General features: G+C 40.0%; 2 protein-coding genes across 13 annotated transcripts in view; both read right to left on the bottom strand.

Moving 5' to 3' along the window:
* Positions 1-418: 418 nt before the first annotated feature.
* Positions 419-8,992, bottom strand: LOC307039218 (uncharacterized protein). Of its 12 annotated transcripts, none has more exons than XM_079681070.1 (11): positions 8,821-8,990; positions 7,917-8,288; positions 4,838-5,182; positions 4,579-4,696; positions 4,411-4,502; positions 3,233-4,299; positions 2,782-2,898; positions 2,486-2,672; positions 2,090-2,242; positions 1,619-1,818; positions 419-1,450 (listed from the first exon to the last, which is right to left on the bottom strand). In XM_079681070.1, exons 2-4 carry the CDS (start codon positions 8,016-8,018, stop codon positions 4,592-4,594), a joined length of 552 nt encoding a protein of 183 aa, XP_079537196.1. In that variant the 5' UTR covers positions 8,019-8,288; positions 8,821-8,990; the 3' UTR covers positions 419-1,450; positions 1,619-1,818; positions 2,090-2,242; positions 2,486-2,672; positions 2,782-2,898; positions 3,233-4,299; positions 4,411-4,502; positions 4,579-4,591. The 12 variants fall into 12 exon arrangements, with proteins under 12 accessions (XP_079537196.1, XP_079537199.1, XP_079537197.1 ...); XM_079681073.1 differs by having other exon boundaries at positions 2,486-2,669; XM_079681071.1 differs by having other exon boundaries at positions 4,038-4,299.
* A 3,217-nt stretch (positions 8,993-12,209) lies between these two features.
* The window catches only part of hsf4 (heat shock transcription factor 4), a gene marked incomplete at its 5' end in the record, with an annotated part of 35,791 nt that continues 24,977 nt past the window's right edge, over positions 12,210-23,023 (bottom strand). The window contains 2 exons of the mRNA XM_079682853.1: positions 12,210-14,884; positions 16,072-16,169. Coding sequence (XP_079538979.1) covers positions 16,110-16,169 — 60 coding nt within the window. The 3' untranslated portion in view covers positions 12,210-14,884; positions 16,072-16,109. The remainder of the gene's footprint in view (positions 14,885-16,071; positions 16,170-23,023) is intronic.

Here is a 23,023-nt window from a genome sequence, read left to right as displayed (position 1 = left end):
AATAGTGTGTAGTTACTACACAGTTACTACATTTGTAGTTCTGGGGACGGGGTGGGGGACGGGGTGGACCCGTTCAAATCCAGTTTTGGACAGTCTGCCGTGGTTCCATCCCATTTCAAAGTGCTGTTCGACGCTCAACGTAACCCTCGGCGCACACTCAAACATCCAATCAGAGCTTGAGGACTATCACGGGGTTTGTCCATGGATGGGTTTGTAAAGCGAAGCGGAGAGAATACTTACTTCCGGGTGTAAAATTCTCTAAAGCAAATGAGCTGCTCCGACCCTCGGTCCTGACGGACTCCAACTTGTGTTTATTAATCAAACAAATAAATACACACAAGGATACTTATGTGTTGTTGAGTAAATAACAGTGTGTGGTTTAGAAAAGAATACAAAATTAGAAAAAGTACCACAGACGTATGCTTAATTTATATTTATTCATCAACCAACCACATCAATAACATTGTTTTTAAAACAATAAAATTGTCCTCTCTGGCAATGGTTTACTTATGTGTTTCACCACAATACAAGTAAAAGGCCACCATAAGGGTGTATGTCTTGACTCTAGAGCGTTGGGGTTAGTCTAACATGAAAAGCATGGACAACAGAACATAAAATCAAGTTATGCAAACGGTTATAACATACAGTATTAAGAAATCATACAACACAACCATTTTTTTATGTTTTAACTATGTATATTAAACATGTACATTCTATGTGTAAATCAAATATAACAATTTATAACAATGTGTTATTTGGTTTTGAGAACAACAATTAGGTGATTCACCAAATAAACTATTTGTTGTTTATCTAAATGTCCCTAATTATAGATCCTAAAAGACTGTGCATTGTACATGTTGATTGAAGTACTTCAATCAATCAGGTTAATAGCTGGAGACCAAAAAGGAAATATAACTGACAAAGCAATTAAAGCAAGTAACGCAAAAGAAACGAAAATGAACAATTAGAGGAAAAGCTGTTATTGGCCTGCGGTGTAACAGGTGCAGTCATATAAAGTTAATGACAGGTAAATCCTATAAGAGATCGAAAATAATAATGCATAGGCATCCCGTTCTGGGAAAAAAGGGAAAGACCTCCTGCTCTTGGACAATGATGTGCTCACCAAGTTGTATGGTAACCAGCAAGATATACTTGGGAGATTTAGGAATTTACATTCTAGTGTTTCAAAAAGGATCAAAAGTGAATGGTTCATTGCTCAGGATTCATTCCAGGGACGCTGAGCATTTTCTTCAATACAATTTAAGTTGTGTACAAGTGAAATGTTTGGCCTGATGCTGCGGCATAGGGAAAAGTTATATGGTCAACATATTCAAGGGTGTTCTTCCATTGAGTATGAATACAATCTCTAAATATAAAGTCAGTAAAGTATTTACATTTCTGATAGCACATCAAGTCTTGGCGGATATTCGTGCTTGAGAGCAGCAGCAATCTGGGGAAATACAGAGAAACAAAAAAGAGGGGCAGATCAGAAACCAAATTTGAGGTTTTTGAATACACAATGTATGTTTAGCATTAATGAATACAAAAGTAACAGCAACATGTCTAGGTTGAGGCTAAATCAACAAAGTTACTGTAAATTCATTCATAAGTAAATTACCTAAATTATGTTTCCTTCTTCATCTTCACTGGTGTCTGGACTGCTTAGGCCACTTTGACTTTCCTCTTCATGTTGAAGGAAACAAGCATCAGGACCTAAAGCAGTCTTGTACTGCTGCAGTACCACCTGCAACCTCTCCAACGCCTCAGCATGCTTCCTTCTTAGGGTGCACCCAAGTCCTCCATTCCCCTTGTCTACATCTGAAAATACACAAAATATTGTTATATGGACATACTATGAAGTAAGATTGCTTCACGAGGCCAGAGCACTTCAATGGAGTATATTCTCTCCCATGTACATATAAAGATGATTGTCACTGTCAAGGGACTTCATTATGTAAAATGGCCGGGTCGAATGGGCAAAGGCCATTATACTCCATCCAATTTCTGTGACCAAGAATGATTTGGGCTGACTTTCTTTCCTTTAAAACTCATACTTTACAAGGTAGGTTAAGTTTTGCTTTCAACTTACCTTCCTCAGCCACCTTATTTTTTAGAGCAACTGCCCTGTTCTGCAACCATGTGCAATGCTGCGCCATCTCCCACAATAGGATGCCTTTCTCCTCTTGCAGTCTCCGTGTAAGCATGACTTGATCAAGTATCTTTTTCTAGGCTGTAAAGGTAGCTAAAATCCAATCACAGTTATGTATATACATGAATCACATTTTCATTATAGCATAACAATGTTTAAAACTCCAAACATGTACTTTCAAAATAATGAAATGTATACACAATAAGAAAACTTAAGATATACCCTTAAACTAAATGAATGTTCTAACACTCTACATGATATGTGCATAACTCAGCAAGGTATACCTTCATATAACAGAACTTCAAATTAATTATTATGAAATATCTGAAAACTGACCCATGCCATGAACTCCCACGGCCACAGCGCGGACATGATGCTCCCTCCAGAGAGGGAATGCTCCACCGCAGCAACATCTATGCCTCTGGCAGAGTCGTGTACCAGCTGGTTGTACTTCAGTACCTCCTGATTAAGGCACTTTTTGTCGTCTGCAAGCTTCCGTCGAAGTCGATGGCGGAGCTTGCTGCTGTCAGAAAAAGACATGAAGTAGTGGGATAGGGATATGTGACAAACTATATTTGCAAGTATATATTCAGTAGGTTGAATCTGCAACCTAAAACATTATATTGTTATACCATTCTGTCGGTAAAGGGATTGCTTCCGCTGCCTCACACTTAGGTAAAGCCCCTCAATGCTTTGCTGCAGTGCTGTTTGAAGGATGTCTTCAGAAGTACCCAATGTTTTTGATGTTCCTGTAGAAATAATATTGGCAGTAAAATGTACTGTTACACAACACGTAACGGTTTTGAGAAACAAAGTTGTGCAAAAATATTTAACACCTTTTAACACAAATTGATGGTACAACTATGGAAACTGGAACATATCAGAGATAAACATGGACACATAGTTGGCTTGCTATTGCTTGAAGATTATGTCCCTGTCTACTGAAATCCAGTGAGGGTCCCATTACATGGCATGAAAAATCAGCCTTATTGCCTTAAAATTGGCTGCTCTTTAGGATCAAATCTGTAAATTCAAACAGTCATGGACAATGATATGTAGCTGGTGTTATCTCGTCGTGCTTACCAGATGCCCATTCCTTCACGTCGGAAATCCACGTCGACACCATGTCATCTGAGACACATGCTGTGTCCCAATTCAGAGGCTGGGTCCTCCTGAGGACCCAGCCTCCTGAGGACCCAGCCTCGCAGCCCGCGGAGGACCCAGCTTGGGTCTTCCGCGGACTGCGAAATGAGACGGTCTACGGAGCATGTCCTTGTACGTCACCGGCAGTTACCCATACATTTTGCCGCCCCCGTCACCTAGCAACCAGCTGCAGTCACAAGTGCCGGTAATAATTTCTGACACTAGGCAAAATATTTTCAAACTGTTTTCAAACTGTTTTCAAAACTGTTTTCAAAACTGTTCAATATTGAGTCAGATCTAGCTGTACTTATTTTGGTGTTATATAATATGTTTAAATTATTTTCCCGAGGTCGCAACAGGCCCCCGTGAAGAGGGCTTCATTCTTCCCGCGCATCTGGATAAATTGCGCAGTCTGCTCCTTGCTCCCTATCAAAACAAAATTGTTGCAGTAAAATTTGTATAACAAAAGCAGTTAAATAAATAAATTAGCTTTATAATGAATCCCAACAATATGAAAACCAAACGGGGTTTAGAAATATTTTCACTTCATATTATTTTACATGTAATATAAAGAAGACATCTCCAATTGCCCGTATATTTAAATACACAAATTAAATAGGTTTACTTTTCTTTCATGTCGTTTACTATTTGGGTGAGTACATTTAAAAACGAATCCAGCTGAAACCGTTGTAGCCGTTGATGGGGCGTTACAAGCCATATATATTTTTTAAAACTCATTCGTCACCGTCACCCGTTGCATCCTGGGATATGGTAGACCGCGGAGTGTACATCAGATGTATCCTCTAAATCTGGGGAAAGAAGGCTGCATTTGCGGGCCGCATTCGGAGGAGTCTTGTCTTTTTTTTTTATTGGGACAGCCTTCGTTTGGTGGAAGTGACGTATGCGGTCTCCGAATGCATCCTCAGGAGGATGCGGACACAGCTACAATGTAGCTCCGTCTTGAGTTCCTCAAGACTTGCAGTCTCTTCCAAGAGCCTCTTACTAGTCTGATAAACAGTAGACGATGGACATTTATCAAGATTAAAACTTGCTATGATTAACAACAAGTCATGTGCAAATGACAAAGGACACAACAACACCTTTAATAGGAGGCTCACCTTCACATATCTTGTGGAAAGTGCCTGATGAAGGGAGTCACCTTTTTTCCTGTTCCATCCCATTGCATGCACTGTAAGCATGTCCAGTCGTGCTTTTGAAAGCAATAATGAGGTTATGATGTGTCATCTAAAAAAGTATGCAATAATAGGGCAAAACCTTCCACTCACCTGCTTTGGACATCTATTTTGTTGTCAGGGCACAACAGGACAGGTAGCTGTTGACCTGCTCCACCTCTTCCCCAGCGGTCATCCCTGCTCCCTCCTGGTTCTTCCCACTCCATATAATCTGATGGTAAAAGGTTGCTGGAATTGTTGTGCAAAGAGGCTACATACTACTATACTAAACAGTATAGCTTAGATATTTACTACTTCAGTATTATGAATATAAAAAATATAAATGTACGTGATACAAAAATATTTCACATACCTCGCATTTGGTAGCATGGGCTCGAGCATGCATTACACTGAGGAATGGCTTCATGGTGGTCAGCTCCTGGAGAGCAGGAAGGACACTTGCAGCTTTCTCCATGTACGGCCAGTACTTGCAAGCCACATCCATGGCGAAGAACTTGGCTTTGGCTGGCATGAGTTCCTTTTGAAGATACAGGGGGTAGGCGAATATCTCCCCCCTGTACATATTTAAGGCCTTCAAAAGAAACCCATGGCGACATACAGCCACCTCCATCCCTTCTTCATCCAGTTTCGAAGCCCTCCTTGACGTCTCCCTCGCTGCTGTCCACTGGGAGCCCCTACATGTGCCTCTTCCCTGGGTCTAAGACACACATTACATCATGACAAATCAGTTAAAAGCAATGGAATCACGATCTAGACCAGGGGTGGCAAACTCCTTTCAGTTAAGGGGCCACATACTGCCCACTTTGATCTAAAGTGGGCCGGACCAGTAAAATCATAGCATAATAACCCACAGGCCCAACATAACGACAATATTTTTGTTTAAGTGCAAATAAGTAGCTACAAGTACATTCGGAAAATGTCCACATGTAATGAGACACAAAACGTTATGAACAAACTGAAATGTACTGTATTAAGACAAACAAGTGCAATTTCAAGTGCTACACACATGTTCTTTACAACAGATCACAGTTTCCACCTGAACTGACTCACCACAAAATACAAATAAAAACATGGGAGCTATTAAGTGAAGAGTTTGAGTTACCTCCCTTGCCTTGAAAATATAGAATTTATATATTGGCAGTGCAGCCACAGTGTCAAATAAAATCAAACTATTTTTTGCCTAATGAAGCTGCTGATTGACATTATAATAAACAATGTTCAGTGACAGAATAATATAACATTTTCAAATATTTCAGTAGGTTCTTATTTTCACAGAACTGAGGTCACAGAACTGATTAATTTGCTCCTGAAACTTGACATCTTTTAGCCCTCACAAGGGCATCAATATCAGGCTTAAAATCCTGACTAGCAGCCAATTTAATTATTTCATTCAGGCACTTGTGTGTGAGTCTTGAGCGCAGCTTTGTTTTAGTAATGTTCATTACAGAGAAAACCTGTTCACAAAGGTAGGTGGTCCCAAACATGCTCAAAACTTTTGCTGCCAGGGCTGTCAATTTGGGGTATCCTGGCAAAAGATACCGATAAAATGTGCCCAAGTCCGAAGAGGCAAATTTGTCCTTTAAATCCTGATCACATTCTAAGTCGATTATCTCAAGTTGTATGTCGACGGGCAGATCAGCAGCCTTAACTGCAAATGGCGAGCGAAAAAATGCAAACTCTGTCTCAAGCTCACCAAAGGCCTGAAACCGCCGCTCAAACTCCCGCAGCAATTCCGTAATTTTGTCTTTGTACCGTCTCATGTCAGCAGTAACTCCGGTCATATGCACATTTCTTAGATGATGGAAATGAGCAGGTTCACCACTTGACAGCTGTGTCTCCCACAAAGCCAGCTTCAACTTAAATGTGCGTATGGTGTCATAATATTCTGTGACAACTTTTTTGCGACCTTGCATCGTTATGTTCATATTATTCAAGTGCTCTGAAATATCCACCATAAATGCAAGGTCCTGCAGCCCTTTTTCTCCATGAACTGTCCAATTTCCTCGCATAGATCAGAAAAACGCTTCAGCACGGCACCTCGGCTCAACCACCTTACTTCAGTGTGATATGGTAGGCTACAGGTGATGTCTTTATCACTGAGGAGGCTGTCGAACAGACGGTGATTCAGCCCTCTGGCTCGGATGAAATTAACCGTTTGGACAACCACTTTCATGACGTGATCCATTTTTAACGACTTGCAACACAATGCCTCCCGGTGCAAAATACAGTGGAATGTCCAAAAACAATCTCCTCCATTTGCTGCTTGTACTTTCTCCCTCAATTTCGTGGCAACACCTGCTTTTTTCCCGATCATTAATGGTGCGCCGTCTGTAGCCAGGCTGACAGCACGGGTCCACTCCACTCCAACCCTGTCCAGTGCTTCAACGAGAGCGCTAAAAATGTCATCTGCTTTAGTGGTGTCTGTCATAGGAACCAACTCAAGGAACTCTTCGGTGACCGTCAAAGTCTCATCAACACCACGAATGAATATGGCCAGTTGACCAACATCTGTAATGTCAGTGCTCTCATCGATTGCAACTGAAAATGCTACGAATGACTTGACTTCTGTTTTTTTCTGGCTATCCAAATCTGCTGAAAGATCGGCAATCCTATCCTTCACTGTATTCCTCGTTAGACTAATGTTGGCAAAAGCCTGTCGCATCTCAGGGCACACCATTTCTGCAGCCTTCAGCATGCATGTTTTCACAAACTCACCCTCAGAGTATGGCTTTGAGGCTGATGCTATTTCGTTAGCGATGAGATAGCTGGCTTTCACTGCTGCGTCACTTATATCTCGGCTCCGGGTAAAAACGCCCTGTTGTTTCTTTAGACCTGATAGCAGGTCATTTATCTTTTCTTTTCTCCGTTGTCCTTGCAAGCAGTCGTATTTCTCTCCATGGTGAGTCTCATAATGGCGGCGAATATTATATTCTTTGGGCACAGCAACTTGCTGCGAACACACCAAGGATACAGGTTTTCCATTTACCTCTGTAAAAAAATAGGATGCAGTCCATTTTCCTTGGGAAACTCGGCACTCCGTGTCCACTTTTCTCTTTTTTGACAGAGACATTTGGGGATGAGGGTGTCAGAGGTTATTGACTGCAATCACTACTCTTACTCATCACTTGTTTTACAGTCTGGCTGCGCTCTCACTGGTACCGGTGCGGTAGTGCGCCCACTAGTGGAAGGATTCAAAATAGCCGTTTTTTTCCCTCCTCTCATAGCCTACTTAGCAAAGTCCTTCAGCTCCGTGGGCCAAGCTGAAATGCCTCCCGGGCCGGATCCGGCCCGAGGGGCGTATGTTTGCCATCCCTGCCCTATACATTGATCCAAAATCCAGTTACTCTTGGCCTGTTCAGCATTTTTTGGATAACAGATAGTGCCAAATTCAAGTGGGAAATGAATGAGGTCATATGAGTTAAAACACCAACCTTAGCTTCAGCTAGCATGTGTTCATGCTTCAGCTCAAGAGCCATGCGTTTCCCTTCTTTGGATGTGGGATTATTGGGGTCTGGGTTGTGTTTTGTTGCCATTGCAACACAGCCAGCCAGCCAGCCAGCCAGACAGACACAACAGATATGCAACAGCTTCTGTATGAGACAAACAGAGATAGAGAGACAGATTGTAAGATTGAGATGGATAGATGAAGAAATAGATAATGAATGATAGAAAAAGATAGAGACAATAACTATAAGAAAGGTAGGTAGATAGACAGAGAGATAGGTTGAGGTTGGCTCTTAAAAGTGCCGTTGGTTTTATGATGGTGTAGATCAGTGTATGGGTTTGTGGTGTGGGTACGGGAGCTGCAGGAGAGAACAGAAAAAGTGAATTATGTAGTGAAACTAGCTTTTTTAAATGCACATTGTGACGGTTTAACTACTTTAGACAGACTGAGTTCATTTACGTGTTTCCTGTTTCATACGCGTAACAAGCACATGGACGTGGACAATGCCCCTCCCCCCAAACATATATTAAAATGTCGGCCAGCGTTAGTACTGTCATGTGTAAAACAAAAGCGATTAAGATAACGTATAACTCACACTTTAACACCGACGTTTGTAGCCGTAATTAAGACAAATATTTTTCACACACCACTTATGAGCTGATATAAATGTAGCTAAACTAGTTTAAGCTTATGTTTAACGTGAGCTAGCTAGCTAGCCGCCCGCAAGAATAATTTCACATTAATGTTGCTTTGTTGATTATGGCAAAAGCATTTCTCAGACTTAGAACAGTTCTGTATGTATGATGAACCATGCGAGTAAAGGCTTAAAAAAAAGCCCCAATTATTAAATCTAAGCAAAACATGTATCAGACTTTAGTGACCCAACTTACTTTGTCAGAGGATGGATCGCAATGCCGGTGGCAGCGTCTTTGGCCAATAGGTGGTGCTCTGAATGATGTAATTTCCTGTACCGATTATACAATAAAATATTAATACATTTCCTATATTTTGACACGATAACTCTTTAATAACCTAAGTAGCCTACGGACAAAAACAAAAAAGTATATATTGCCTTATAAAATGCAGAAAAGTTTAAACATCTAACATGATAATAATAAATAAAACATAATGATATCTTAAACCAAAATAAATAAAATGGAAAATTAACCGACAACAACAATTTAACATAAATAAAACAAGGAATTAAAACAAGGATAAGTTTGACTCAATGTTGTGTAAAGTATCCGTTATGGTTAAAAAAAATATTTTTTTATTTTTTGAAAATAATAGGCCTACAGCTTCCAGCTTCCCGATATACACGAAGAGGAGACACGAACAATTCTTCCACTTGAAATGCGTTTAAACTGTGTCAGAGAGATGTTTAATCGGTTCATTTTAATTGGTTAATAATTGGTGTTTAATACTGGCAACTTCTAATTGTTGGGGGGGGGGCGGTGTTCGATCCAGTTTCGATTCCGTAACCTTGGCGCACTGCCACTCCAACATCCAATCCCGACTTGAAGTTTAATCACGGGGACTGTAGTCCTAAACGATAGCTGGGGATTATGGGTAGTGTAGTGTCTTCGGCCATCCTAAACTCGATGATGCTCGAAATGTCCCTTATAGGCGCTCGTCTGTTTCCGGTTATTTTTATTTTGAAATTCAGTTCCTGAAGGACGGCAAAAAAGCCAGAGATTATAGAATTAAACAAATAAATAAAAACAAGGATAATTGTGTGTTATTGTTGACTAAATAAAAGTGTGTTATTTTGAAAAGAATAACAAATTAGAAGGAAAAATGAGCCCCATTTATTTTCCTCACAGACAGCAACAAAAGTCCGAAATGATACGATTTTAAATAAAAGCAATAATCGTGGCTTGATATTGAGTAAGAACATGTTTTTATGAACCACACAGCTTCCGGTCTTCCTATAACACGTAATGCCGTGAGACTATCAACAGAAATACATTGCTTTTAAAATCGTGCTGTGCAACACGAAAAAAAAGGGGAAAGACTACCAATAGAAATACATTGCTTTTAAAATCGTGCTGTGCAACACGAAAAAAAGGGGAAAATCGTTTTGGTGAACACGAATCAATAGATTAAAAATCGTGTTGGTGAACACGAAATGCCATGAGACTGGGTTGGACACTTAGCATCAGCGGCATTGCTAGCTAGCTCCGAGCTAGCTGCTAAGTGCTTTATGTGAGGCGATATTTCAGGCTTTAAATTCTCCGAGGGTACAAAAATTCCTTGCTGCAGGAATTGCAATGAACATAATCTATTAACAGTTCCATCCAAGCGTTTTTGTAGCTTTCCATTCACTAGGCCAAGTAACGTTTTCTCAATCACTTCCATCTTGTTGACAAGCTACTGTGGCCGCGCCGTGTCGGTTGACATAATGGGTCAAGGGGCATCTAATCAAGATGAATCAATTTCTGACATTCTCAGGATCAAAAATGGCAGTTTTAACCAGAAAGTGGCCATATTTTTACTCTCGGTGGGCTGATGTCAACTAATGAAGATCAGCGCAAGTTCAACCAGGAAGACCGTCTTTACTCTTCATGTATTTCTTTTCCCATGTTACTACTCTCTCTCCTCTCAATAAGTGACCGGGCCAGGGCGTCAATCTTCAGTTTAACAAATCACTTCGCTCTATTCCCAAGAGCCTATCATAACGCTCTGTCAAACCTTTTAAATCTGCGCTTTCCCCTCTGACAGGTGACTCTACGCAACCCTCCTCCACCCCTTTTCACCTCCCGTCCCACTGAATCCAGGGTCAAGCTAGACCACTCCTCTTCAGACCGACCCAACTATCCATTCACCACCACCAGTGTCTAGACCCCAGAGGGGTTTCATCGGATCGGCTCTACCCTCCCGAATGATACTTCCTGTACAACGGGGCCTAATCGCCAAAATCACCATTACATTCATTTGTGCATCTGCGCAATAAATATGTATTATTCAAATCAAAACCGTCTCTCCTGATTGAACCATGAGTAATGTGGCGACCATGGGATATAGAGAGCAGGAGATACAAATTATTGTCTCTACTTTAACCCTTAATCTTCAAAATTGACCCAAAATTCATCAAAGTCAGCAGCGGAGAAATACAACTGGCAGAATTGGATAAAACAAACCAGAATTAGCCGAGACAGAAACGTCTAGATATAGGCTATAGAAGAATAAATATATTTTTCAAACATATTTTGCTGTTGATATTTATCAGGACTTCACCGGTTGAGCCTTTGACCACTTCTGTTTTTAATGAATACATGTTTTTTGCAACGTAATAAGTATATTATAAAAATATATAATAAGATAATAATAATAATACATTACATTTATCAAGCGCTTTTCCTGGTGCTCAAAGCGCTTACAAGCAAGTAAAACAAAATAACAACAAAAGTAGAAAGTGCTAAGCTAGGTGGAATAAGGGCAAGGGGTAGTTGATTAGGAGTTGAAGGAAAGAGTGAAAAGGTGAGTTTTGAGGGATTGTTTGAATGATGTGAGAGTGTTGGCAGATCTGACGTGACTGGGGAGGGAGTTCCAGAGTGAGGGGGAGGCTGCTGCGAAGGCCCTGTCACCCCAGGTCCGGAGCTTTGTCCTGATGGGCTGCAGTAGGTTAGCTTCAGACCTGAGGCGACGGGTGGGGGTGTGTCGTTGGATGAGGTCACAGAGGTAGGGGGGGGGGGGGGGGGGCAAGGTTGTTGAGGGCTTTGAAAGTGAAAAGTAATATTTTAAAGTCAATGCGGTGTTTGATGGGGAGCCAGTAGAGGTCATGGAGGATAGGGGTGATGAAAATGTTGAAGATGAAATGTTCTTACTAACATTGTTCTTTTTTGTGTCATTGTAGTCTTTAAACTGTAATTGAAGCTGCTAATTCTTTACATTTGACTTTATTTTACTAACAGCCAGGCTATTTCTTTACATTTACAGTACATGAGAACCAAACACAATGATCAATCCATTTCCTGCATTTATATTCTTGTACTTTTGATTCCGCAAATGCAACAAAGACACAATTAAGTTTTCAATTTACCACACACTCTTAGTATATTGAGCATTGTTCTCACTGCAGCCCTATGCAGACAGCTTCGCATTTACAGTTGCCTGTGGACACTGCATGGTTAATTGCATACACAACATGTATTTGCAGAGAGCAAATTAACAACAATTCCAACACTAATTTAAAAATAAGTACTACAAATGCCTCTTTGTCTGCTTTCTTTCAGTTTTATTTTTTTTAACAACTTAAAAAGTTCATACACAGGTGGAATACATGTTCAGTTTCTTTAGTCTTTGCAAAAACAATTCACATTTTTAGCAGGTTGGCATCCATTTTCAAAAGCATCCAAGCACCAAGATCGCCTGTGTGTCTTTGTTGATAGCAGGTGTACTTGCATGTACGCTTTGTCATAAGAAAGGGTATTATACGGCGTATTGTTGTTCGTTGGAAGTGCCTTTGGGATGCCAGTCTTTTTACAGCAGATATTTTCTCACTCAGAAACACAAATACTTCCTTATCTATGTGCAATCTCGACAAGCATAAATGTCATTTAACACACATCCATTCATGTCCAGTGCAAATTATTAATATGGAAAACAGAATAAATTAAGAACACAACAGCAACTGAATGTGCATATTCATCACTCTTGAAAAAAAAATCATTAACACTCATATTATCATGAGGAACAACAATAAATTCTGTCAAAAATGTACTGTATACTCTCAAATATCATACGACTGTGATTTTTAGTGCAATTTCACTTGTTATACACCACAGCCTGTTTGTTCTCCCTTCTACCTAATGTATGCACAAAGAAGGAGTGTGTGACACAAAGATGTTAACCTGCAACGGGCAGTTTGCATTAGCTTCCTAATTTGGCAAATTAAATACAATGTATTTTATAATCATAATATGAACACAGCTGTTAGCTAGTAATTCTTCTTTAACTTCAATTGTAATCATTTCTATATCAGTGGTATTGATTTCTAACTTTTGCAGAATCACTCTGAAGCTAATCTCAATGCAAAGTTAAATATTTATAATAGGAAAGTTATAGTCATTAAAGTCTAAATAAGTAGTACACGACAGATTCAAAGGTACATGATCGAAAAAATGCAATGCCTTTTTGAAAGCTAATGCAAATCTTTCCCTTATATGTAGCCTTGCTAGCAGCGCAAAACTGAGACGATAACATTTGTGGTCGGCTGGTCAGTTGTTCCACATATTTTTAATCTGAATTGGGCTTTTAGATACACATATGGGACTAAATGTCCACTTAATTGTTGTGTAAAGAAAACATTCCTGAAGCCGTATTACAAATGATCCGTTAAGTGGTTCTGATTAAGCTACAGAGCTAGCTGTGGTAGCCTACATCGGAGCTTAGCTGGTGTGTGTATCCCCAAAACTTAAATCACTGGTTGAAGCTTTTGTCCGACTCAGAGTAAAGAGCTTGCAGGGCTTTTAGACTCACACACTAGCATTCTCCTTCTCAGTGCATATAACCATGCTATGTTCCAGTCCAACACTCACAGTTGCTGTATCCTACATTCCTACGGTCATCCATGTATTGCAATGTTGTGAGTTCTCACAGTTCTGTACAGTATTGCACAATTCAACTCATCCCAAGGAAGGTTCCCAGAGGAATATTTATCATTAAGTCAGCCTTTAAACTGTTGCCTGCAATCAGTGATGAGGACTAATATTTTACATCAATAGTCAAATAGTTATTTTTCATTTATCATTCCATAACTTCAATTCTAAAGTAACCACCCCACCATACATTTAATCAAACACAGTCAACCATAATGAAATCTTTTGAAGACTGGCTCCTGGACAGTTTAATATTCTTCTCTTTTTTTTCAAAGTACAACAAGTAGCATCCCACTGTCTTTACTTTGTTTCGGGGATTCTATTTTCTATGCACATTCAAGTCCTAACTCAATGTGTGGTCTTTGTTTCCAGATGAAGACAGTAACCTTCATTACTCTAGGCCTACATTTTGCTTTTGAGTTTGGGAAAACTCTGTAAATGAGGCCAGTATCTCCAGTATCTGTTAGACATGCATTTGTTTGTCATCTACAAACAGAAAATAAATGACCTATTGTCAGAACTAAAACTAGTGGTACAGATTGTGCAAAAATGCAGTGGTGTTCGTGGTTGTGTTAAATGAGAAGTCTATTTGTTTCACTATTTCCTTTAAACTTCACATTTAAATGGACAGAAGAGAAGTAACTCTAAGTCTCTAGCTACATGTCAGGCCTGTGCAAAGATACATTAGATGGGTGCTTCAGGGTGTAAAATCTCCTATCAGGATATGTTAAAAAAAAAAAGGTTTATTTTCAGATTTTTTGGCTTGAAACCATTTTGTTATAGAACCTTTCTTATCATTCAGATGTATTACTCCCTGCTCATCTATCTCAATACATTTATCATGATTTGAAATGCATGAAATATATGAGGAGCCCTTCAATTTTAAACACCCTTACACAGACTGAAAGACAACCACATAACTTGTATTATACAATATGCTACATCACCCCCTTTTTTGACAACTTTTTCTCTTGAATACAAATACAGTATACTTGTCATAAGGATAAAATAATAAAAAATATTCATTTGTACATCCGTAATAGATTATTTATATAGTAGAGGGAGAAAAATGCACTTCCACAAGCAGGAACTTCCTCTCACACAAAGACTAAAGTGCTGGAGCCAAGAATGCACCATCTGCATCCAGCTGGCTTAATATTGGAGATATAAATATGTCATAACACACTTGTTTCTTAGGGTAACTATGAGACACTTACACCCGTGTCTTTCCTCATGCAGGCAGCAGTCATGCCCACAGAGCTGGAAACTGAGGATACAGTGTTTTGTACTGGCAGGGCCGTGGGATCAAACCCATGCAGAGTGGAATAATGAGGGGAACAACCGCTTCTGTGTCCTGAGGAAAGAAACAAGAAAATATGACAGTCGGCAGACAACCACAGCACTTCCGCGTGGAGGAATGAAGGTAAGGAAAATAACAGTTAATTTAATAATCTTAAACTCTTGGATTTAAATACATGAAAGGGATCCTGTATTCTCCATCAGGGTGATTGACGTTAAAGTGTTCTTCTCTACCTAATCAATATCATAATAGTTGAAGTGTAGTCATTTAGGTAGGGATAGAGTCAATAACCATTTCATTTTTAAGATGTTGTTGGTATATCTGAGTAAAATGGAAAGCTATCATGTTGTGAAACCAATTGGAATGTCAACTTGAATTGTCTCATGTCTCAATAAGCCTCATAAAAGCTTCAGCTACATTTTCTCAAGAATTGACTTTAGTCCAAAACAATGTCGGATTGTCCAATGATGGACAATATGGATAGAACAAATTATTGCAGCAACCAATTCTCTCAGGAAACACATGGCACATGAGTATTGAGTTAAAAGGAAAATGTACTTATATTCTACTTAATGCTCTAAAACTATTATAATATTAAAATTATCTACAGTTCAAAATATATCTGCAAAATGTTTGCTTGTTATGTTGGTGGCAATAACAGAAATGTGTGTTTTTAAGGATGAGTCTTAAGTATCATCGAGAAACCCCATGTACCAATATTGTCCAAATTCCAAACTGATCAATGCACAACAGTGCTGCAATGATTATCATTTTATTTTATTTGCAACACAGAACTATAGATTTATTAATGTTAGTCTCCCAAGAACACTGGCATCCTGCTCGAAATACACGTTGGTGCACAAAATGTGTACTAATCCATGTCTGTAAATAGCCCCTAACAAGTGTGCTTTTGAATCCTGTTTGCAGGAACAAAGCAATGACATTGCCTTGCTGCTTTGGGAAGATGTTCCTTTTTTGAAGGAAAATATATAATTTATATTTTTGGAATGGGTAGGAAAGCATTTGTTTGTACTCCACCTGGTTAGGAACCTGTGGGCTTGGGGCTGAGTTTCACATAAAGGCTCTAGAAGTCACGTTGGTGTTTTCACGGGATTCGTTGATATTAACAAATATATATATAATATCCCCAGCGTTATACTTTAATGACTCAGCCCTAGGATTAATAACCTAATAACAAATAATGAGCACTTTACCAATGGAATAAGTCACAGGATCGTTACCTTCCACTTCAGGAAAGACAGTCCACAGCACATATTGATCACTGTTCCTCACAGCCAGCAGCTGGAAAAGCCTCCGCTTCCTGGTTCTGGAACATGTACTGTGACAGAAAACATACGTACAATTAGAATATCAACTACTAACCCTTAATCTCATAACAAATTGTTGAACATTGGTGCTATGTTGGACATTCATTATTCAACATGTGCTCAATCTGGTGAATACATTTGATGTTTAAAGGCCTGTCCTTTCATACAGAAGCTGCCGGGCTGCCAACACCCACACCAGCAATATTTGGACACTTCCTTTCTCCACTTTGTTGCTAATATAGACTGTGAGCCCCGATTGTGGTCATCGGGCAGTGTGGCCAGGGATGATTCGAAACACTCAGATTGGAAGGCTATTTTCCAAGAAGCACATCAATTTGCATTTCCACTTTCTTTTCAAACTGCCACATCCTCTTGTTAAAGTGCTTTTGTTAAGCTACTTGTCAACCGTTCTCCCTGTATGTGCTCTGAAGTGCCTGTGAGGTGCCCTGTAGTAGGGCTGAGGATAGAGGGAGATGGAGACAGGAGGCACAAGCGGGTAGCATGAGGAAGAAGGGGATGAAAGAGAGAGTAATGAAAAAAGGGAACATTATGATTTTCTTCTGACCCAGGATTGTGTAAGAGCTCACACTGTACACTGTATGTCAGTTCACACCTGGCACTTTAATACATCCCTGCATGCAACTGGATTGACCACTTTTAGAGGCAGCAATGCACTTCCCTCGCCTCGTTTGCCATAAATGAGCAGGAAGAACAAATCAAGACAATACATTGGCTCCAGTCGAATAATCTTGTTTGCTTAGGAAGCTTCCTAGGTTTGAATTCTCTAAATGTTAAGGAAAGATGCTTCAATGCTTTATTTCGGATCTCGTTTAAGGAGACACTGGCTCGTCCTTTACCAAAGGAAAGAAGATAAAGCCGTCTCACCATTACTTACGGACACAACATTTAAAGTGAAGCACCATTTTGATATAAATTTCATCCACTATCTCTGTTTAACTATGGATATAAATATAAAACATATTTCTAATGTGCTGTAATCAGTGCTTGAATTGGAATAAAAAAGGTGCCAGTGCTCTAAATCAGCAACTGTTTCAAGTCAATTTATTTATACAGCCCAAAAACAAGAATTTGGCTCAGTCATATAGTAGGTGGCCTATATCCTACTGTATAATGCTGATGGGTTTGCCTCTTTACTGTACATTTTAGAAAGGCTCACTGTACTTAAAAAAAATGACTCAGGGTGCATCTGAGATTAGACGGGGTGCTGTGGTAAAGTGCTATTTTTATAAGTGGGGAGTGGACCTAACACAAGATTTTTTTTAAGTTAAAAGCATCAATCTGCTGCGCTTTGAGAGCAATATTAAGAGATCTATGGATACATCTCAACACCCATATGAAACAGAACTGTAAACAGATTTTTTATTTCTTTATGGATATTTTACAAATCACTCCCCTTTCAAACTGTATTCTTGTTTTACTGTCATATAGTATTTCATTTTTAGTGAGTTACTCAGATGAGTACCAGGAGACAGCGTTTGGTACTCTGGTACAATTGTGGTGAAGGCATCGGAGATAGATGTATTTGAACCGAAATGTCTACAGGCATAGCAGAAGATGGCATCTTTTTTACAGGAAATTCCAGCCAATCTCTGTTTTTAAACCATGAGCTGCAAAATGAGCGCCTTACCCCACTGTACAGGCGAGTTGGGTGCTTTTTTAAATATACCTGGGCAGGCTCTGTTTTGCCGAGGTCCTCTGGCACTTGCGGGCCACCGAGGGGTGGTGGTGTTTGGGGCGACGAAGACTGCTGCTCCGGGGGCGAGGCGGGCAAAGCGGCGGCGGCACCTCATGACGCATAGTACTGAGTACTGCCGTACCGGCACTGTGCCGGTACTGAGTAAGAAGTGACGGTACCAGATGGATAAAAATCAGAAGTCCAGGTACTGTGTCCCGGTGAGTACCGGCCCAATTCAAGCACTGGCTGTAATTATGTCTTGGATAGGAATCCTAACTTGAAATACACAACATAAGGTGTGTCACTGTAGCATTGCCATTTATGTTTGTATTACGATAATGATATGTATGAATTGGTTTTGAGGAATTTAAAGGTCACATGTCATGGCCATTTCTACTGATCATAATTCCATTGTTGAGGTTGAATATATTTACATTGTGCAATGTTCCAAAATCACATTGGTTTCCCATACAGCATCTCGGTATAGAGCTCCTGCGGTCACGTGACTTTTGGTTATCAGCCACCATTTTGGCAGTAAACATGACGACCGGCGCCAGCGTTTTCCTACCGTGCGAGTATACATCTCATTTTAATTCAAGTGAAATTCGGCTTTATAGTACAAAATTAGAAAGATTAAATATAAGCGACCCATATAATGCACCCGGTGTGCTTTTCAAGAGCATAACCTCCTGCTCTGAAGACGATGTACCCGACTTGCGCTACGCGGACATCCACAGCTATCTTGTAAGCTTTCCATCAGTGTACTCAGGAGACTCCCTCAGAGCTTACAAAAGCTTGGAGGCTTACAAATGGTGTCAGTCCGGCTTCGTAAACAACATTCAACTGTGGAGTCTTACATCCAAAAACTTCGGCATCATCACTGCAAGGGTAAGTATTAAATTATTCCAGTTTGATAGGCAGTGTCACGTTAGCATTGTTTGTTTATTAGCTTGTCTAGCTACGGCAGTGTCACGTTAGCATGTTTGTTTATTAGCTTGGATAGCTACTGCAGTGCGTCTGAAACTAGTTTGTATTTTTGAACGTACTCAACCAAAGTGGCTGGCGTTTTTAACCTTTATTTATCTATTTTTGAATGATTGATGACTGAACTGACAATGAATTTACTGACGCGATTACTGCCAAAATGGCTGCCCCCTTCGTTTCTCGTCACGTGACCAGCATATGTGACATCATCCGCAGGAGCTCTATAGTATGTGTATTCACTCTCTGTCCTAAACGGCTTGTTGGAGTTCCTGCCCCCCCCCTTCCCTATGAGCCCACTGCGCTCTGATTGGTCAGCTCGCCCACTCTGTTCTGATGAGTCCACCACCGTTACAGCAGAACATAAGTGATTGTGTGTTACAAGGGCGTTAGCAACCAGAAAATGACACCAGTAATGACAAAAAGATGAGAATGCTGCGTCGGGTCTGGGTGCCGTGTTGGCGGGATGTTGCGGGGCTCGCTGCTAGAGCTGACAGTGTGAGCTGGATTACTGGGGTAATTTCCTGGTTGCTGCGTGGAGTCTGCGAGACAACTCAGCCTGAACACACACACACACTCGTAGCCTGGCTGTGAGTTTGTGTGTGCTCAGGCTGAGTTTCGCTGTGTCTCGCTGTGTCAGGCTGAGTTCAGGCTGAGAAATCCGCGGAGCTGTGGCTGAGAAAATATAAGGCTGAGTGAGTGAGTGTGTGTGTGTGTGATTATGTGTGTGTGTGTGTGTGTGTGTGTGTGTGTGTGTGTGTGTTTGTGTGTCAGGAAGTCCGCGGATTGGTCCATTTGGACCAAAGCCGTTACGTCACTTAGCCCCTTACGTCACTACAACCCAGGAAGAAAAAAATTGAAGAAAAAAAAATCTCCAACGAGGCGTTCTGGGGCAGCATAGACAGGTCTTTTCAGGGTTTGTGACTTTGCAGACCGTTTACATGCAGAAAAAGCAACATAACACACAAGGGGACGGGTAATAACCGAAAAAGCATGACATGGGACATTTAAAATATTGCATGAAAAAGGTAGAGATATGTTTATAAATAGATGTGGGGAAAGAATCTATTGAGTTGCATTGAGGTTCTCTATAAAACGGTTATGTCCAAAGTTAATATTCTGAAAATTAAAACCAATTACGACCATATGATCGCCTGTGTTGAAAGGACTGAAAAGCGTATCATTTCCACAGGAAAATTATTAAAATAATGTAGAGTTTGCGCTTGAATAAATCCTGCAGATTCTCAAGACCAACAGAAGTGTCAGTGTCTTAGAGTGGAGTGATGGAGTAAGCTCAGGAGTGAGTATTGATTCCTGCCCCGGAGACAAAACAAAGTGCCTCCCCTTTGCTCTCCAACCACCATTTATATGGAGAAAGGTAACAGACATAAAACATGCGCCTCTGTGCTTTGTATATACTAATGGCTTAACCCCTGCATGGTGAGAAAAAAAAAGGGCGCAAACATGTGCGATGTTTTAAGAAAAGCTTATTCATAACTTTTCATTTGAGTTATCAATCATTACATTGCAATAAGAGATGTTTTGATGGTATTGGGAAGTAACAAACTGAGGAAAATATGTATTTGGAAAATATAAATCAATAATTTCCATGCAACAGGATATCATCATTTTTGAATTGTTCTTGGAATACAAATCGTATTGTGGAATTCACCTAGTTGCAATCGTATTACAATCAATCTTAAGAGAGCCAAAGTGTCTTTGTATGAAGTAAATTACGTCCGGAAATAATGTGGTTTTATGAATTGCAATATGGACAGCCAATTATGGACAGCCAATTATGACTTGATTAGGACTCGAACGCAAACATTGGGACTAGCTTGTCGTGACTAGTTGTTACAATCATTCAATTCACACATCTAATGTTAGAATGCATAAAGAAGACAGGAGTAAGGCCCTGCAGAACACAAGTTTATCTTATATGGTATTATAATACACCGCAAATTACTTTTTACCTTTTCTCATTTAATGATTGTGACAATGTGATTTATTCTTGATAGATAAAGTGTATATCTTTTAAAAACGGTATTGATATTGGTCTTCCAATCATATCACAGTGAAAATGAAATAGGAATAAAAAGAGGAATGTGTGAAAACTAAATTATTCCAACTTTATGGGCAGCAGTGTCGCTGCTGTTTGATATTCGGGATCACTGATGATGACACATTCCAAATGGCTTATCTGGTTCAAAATCTAATGATTTTGAACCAGTTTATAAATTATTCTAAGGAAAAAAATTCCCACTTAACATCTCTCCACTTCAGCTTTTAAAAGCAATCTTTAAAATGCAGCTGCAAAGCATTTTTTTGAGAGGTGCTGTTTACCAGTGGGATTTGTTGCACTCTTCCTGCGGCAGCTGCTGGCGGTGATAGAGCTTTTCACAAGGTGAGCCACATGAGAGAATATTTAAGGCCCACAATATGTCAAGACAGATTGAACAGCCTCACCGTCCTGTCATTTCAATACAAGATGTTTCGAAATTGGACTTCATTACATTATTGAATACTTTGCTAACATAGATGTTTAGCAATGGGTACATTGCTGAAGAGGGTTGTGGGGGAAAGTACATTTCGCAGTGGGAGCCATGTGCAGGGCCGTATCTACCATTGAGGTCATCGAGGTCCGGACCTCTGTAATTTTTTCCGAGCTGTGTATATACAAAGCTTGTCAAATAATTGCACTAAACGGGGTATTTTTGTAGTACTTCCATTTACTGCCGATGGGGGCGCTGCATAACTACGTAGCCTCGATTAAAGCAAACAGAAGGAGACGACATGTGTCGTATCAACAAACCACCGCAGCCCGGACTTGTATCGGAGCAGCGGAGGAGTGATGTGGTATCTAGAGATCTGAGTCCAGCGGGCTGCTTGTGTTTCTGTTCATCCGGACATCATAGGACCAGCAGATCCTGTCTGAACGCTCTACATTAGTCAGTGGACGTCCGACCACATGCACACTAACTTATATTGCAGCTATAGGCTATACTTTGGTTTAAATTGCGTGAATAAACTAGCTGGAGAGCTAGTTAATTACATTCATCCAATGTCAGAAGGATTACCTTTTAACAAACGTTGTAATGCTTTTCTTTCATTTCAATTTGAGCAAAACATTGAAGATATAACATTGTATTGTTTTCTTTTTACACTGACTCAGATATAATGAAAAGACTACGTCAGTTGAAGCTCAGCGTTGGTAAGGAAGAGACAGGACAGGCAGAGAGAAAGAGAGAGAGAAAGTGATGGAAGTCAGGGAGGAACTGCAGGTACAGTCACACAAAAAGAATGTAGGCTTAATAACCCCATCTATCTATTTATTTATCCATCTATCTATCCATCTATCCATCTATTTATCTATAACAATGGTCTTCATTTACATATGGACAATAGTCATAATTTTAAAACAACATACATCTATTGCAGTTATGATGTCATAATAACATACAATTGTATACATCTTTGTTCTCTTTTGAGAATCAAACAAAACTTTTGAGAATCAAACAAAACAGATTTAAATTTAAAAAAAGAATGCAAACAAACAAGTGAAACGAACTAAATTGCTGAATTGCTTTTAATTCACTGGCAGGAGCGACAATGAGGAGGAGCAAAAAGTGAACAACGAGGGAGAGATTGAACAAAGAGAAAGAGTAGAGGACAGAGAGAGTAATGAACAGGAAGAAGACAGAGAGACTAAAGAAGATGGAAGAGAGGCTGCAGGTTATGGAAAGGAGAGAGACATTGAAAATGAATGTTGACAATGTTTTGTGATCATTTTAGCCTCTTCTGCATGTCCAGATCATTAATAGTAACAATCAGCTGATTCTTATGCATTACACTTTCAAAAATAATTGATGCTGCAGCCCACTGACATGGTTTGAAATCAATATATTATCCAACTTGTGACCCCCCACAGGACTTAAAAAGCACCTAACTAGATCATGAAAATCCCAAAAATCTCGGGGGGGTATACCCCCGAACCCCCCTAGCATGTTTGGACCTCGGTATTTAGGATATCCTGGATACGGCCCTGGCCCTGTGTACACTCGATATGATAGTTGGGCTGAAAAAAACTCCTCCTGGTCAAACTTTTCTGCACTTTGGTGTTATTTGTGTGAATCACATCAATGAATCTTTGAGATGAGTGTATCAGTTGTCAGGCTTTTTGGAACCATG

Source organism: Notothenia rossii (assembly GCF_949606895.1).
Source record: "Notothenia rossii genome assembly, chromosome: 5".
Taxonomy (NCBI): Eukaryota; Metazoa; Chordata; class Actinopteri; order Perciformes; family Nototheniidae; genus Notothenia; species Notothenia rossii.
The sequence above is the reverse complement of the archived record's forward strand: the minus strand, read 5'-3'. Positions and strand labels throughout refer to the sequence as shown.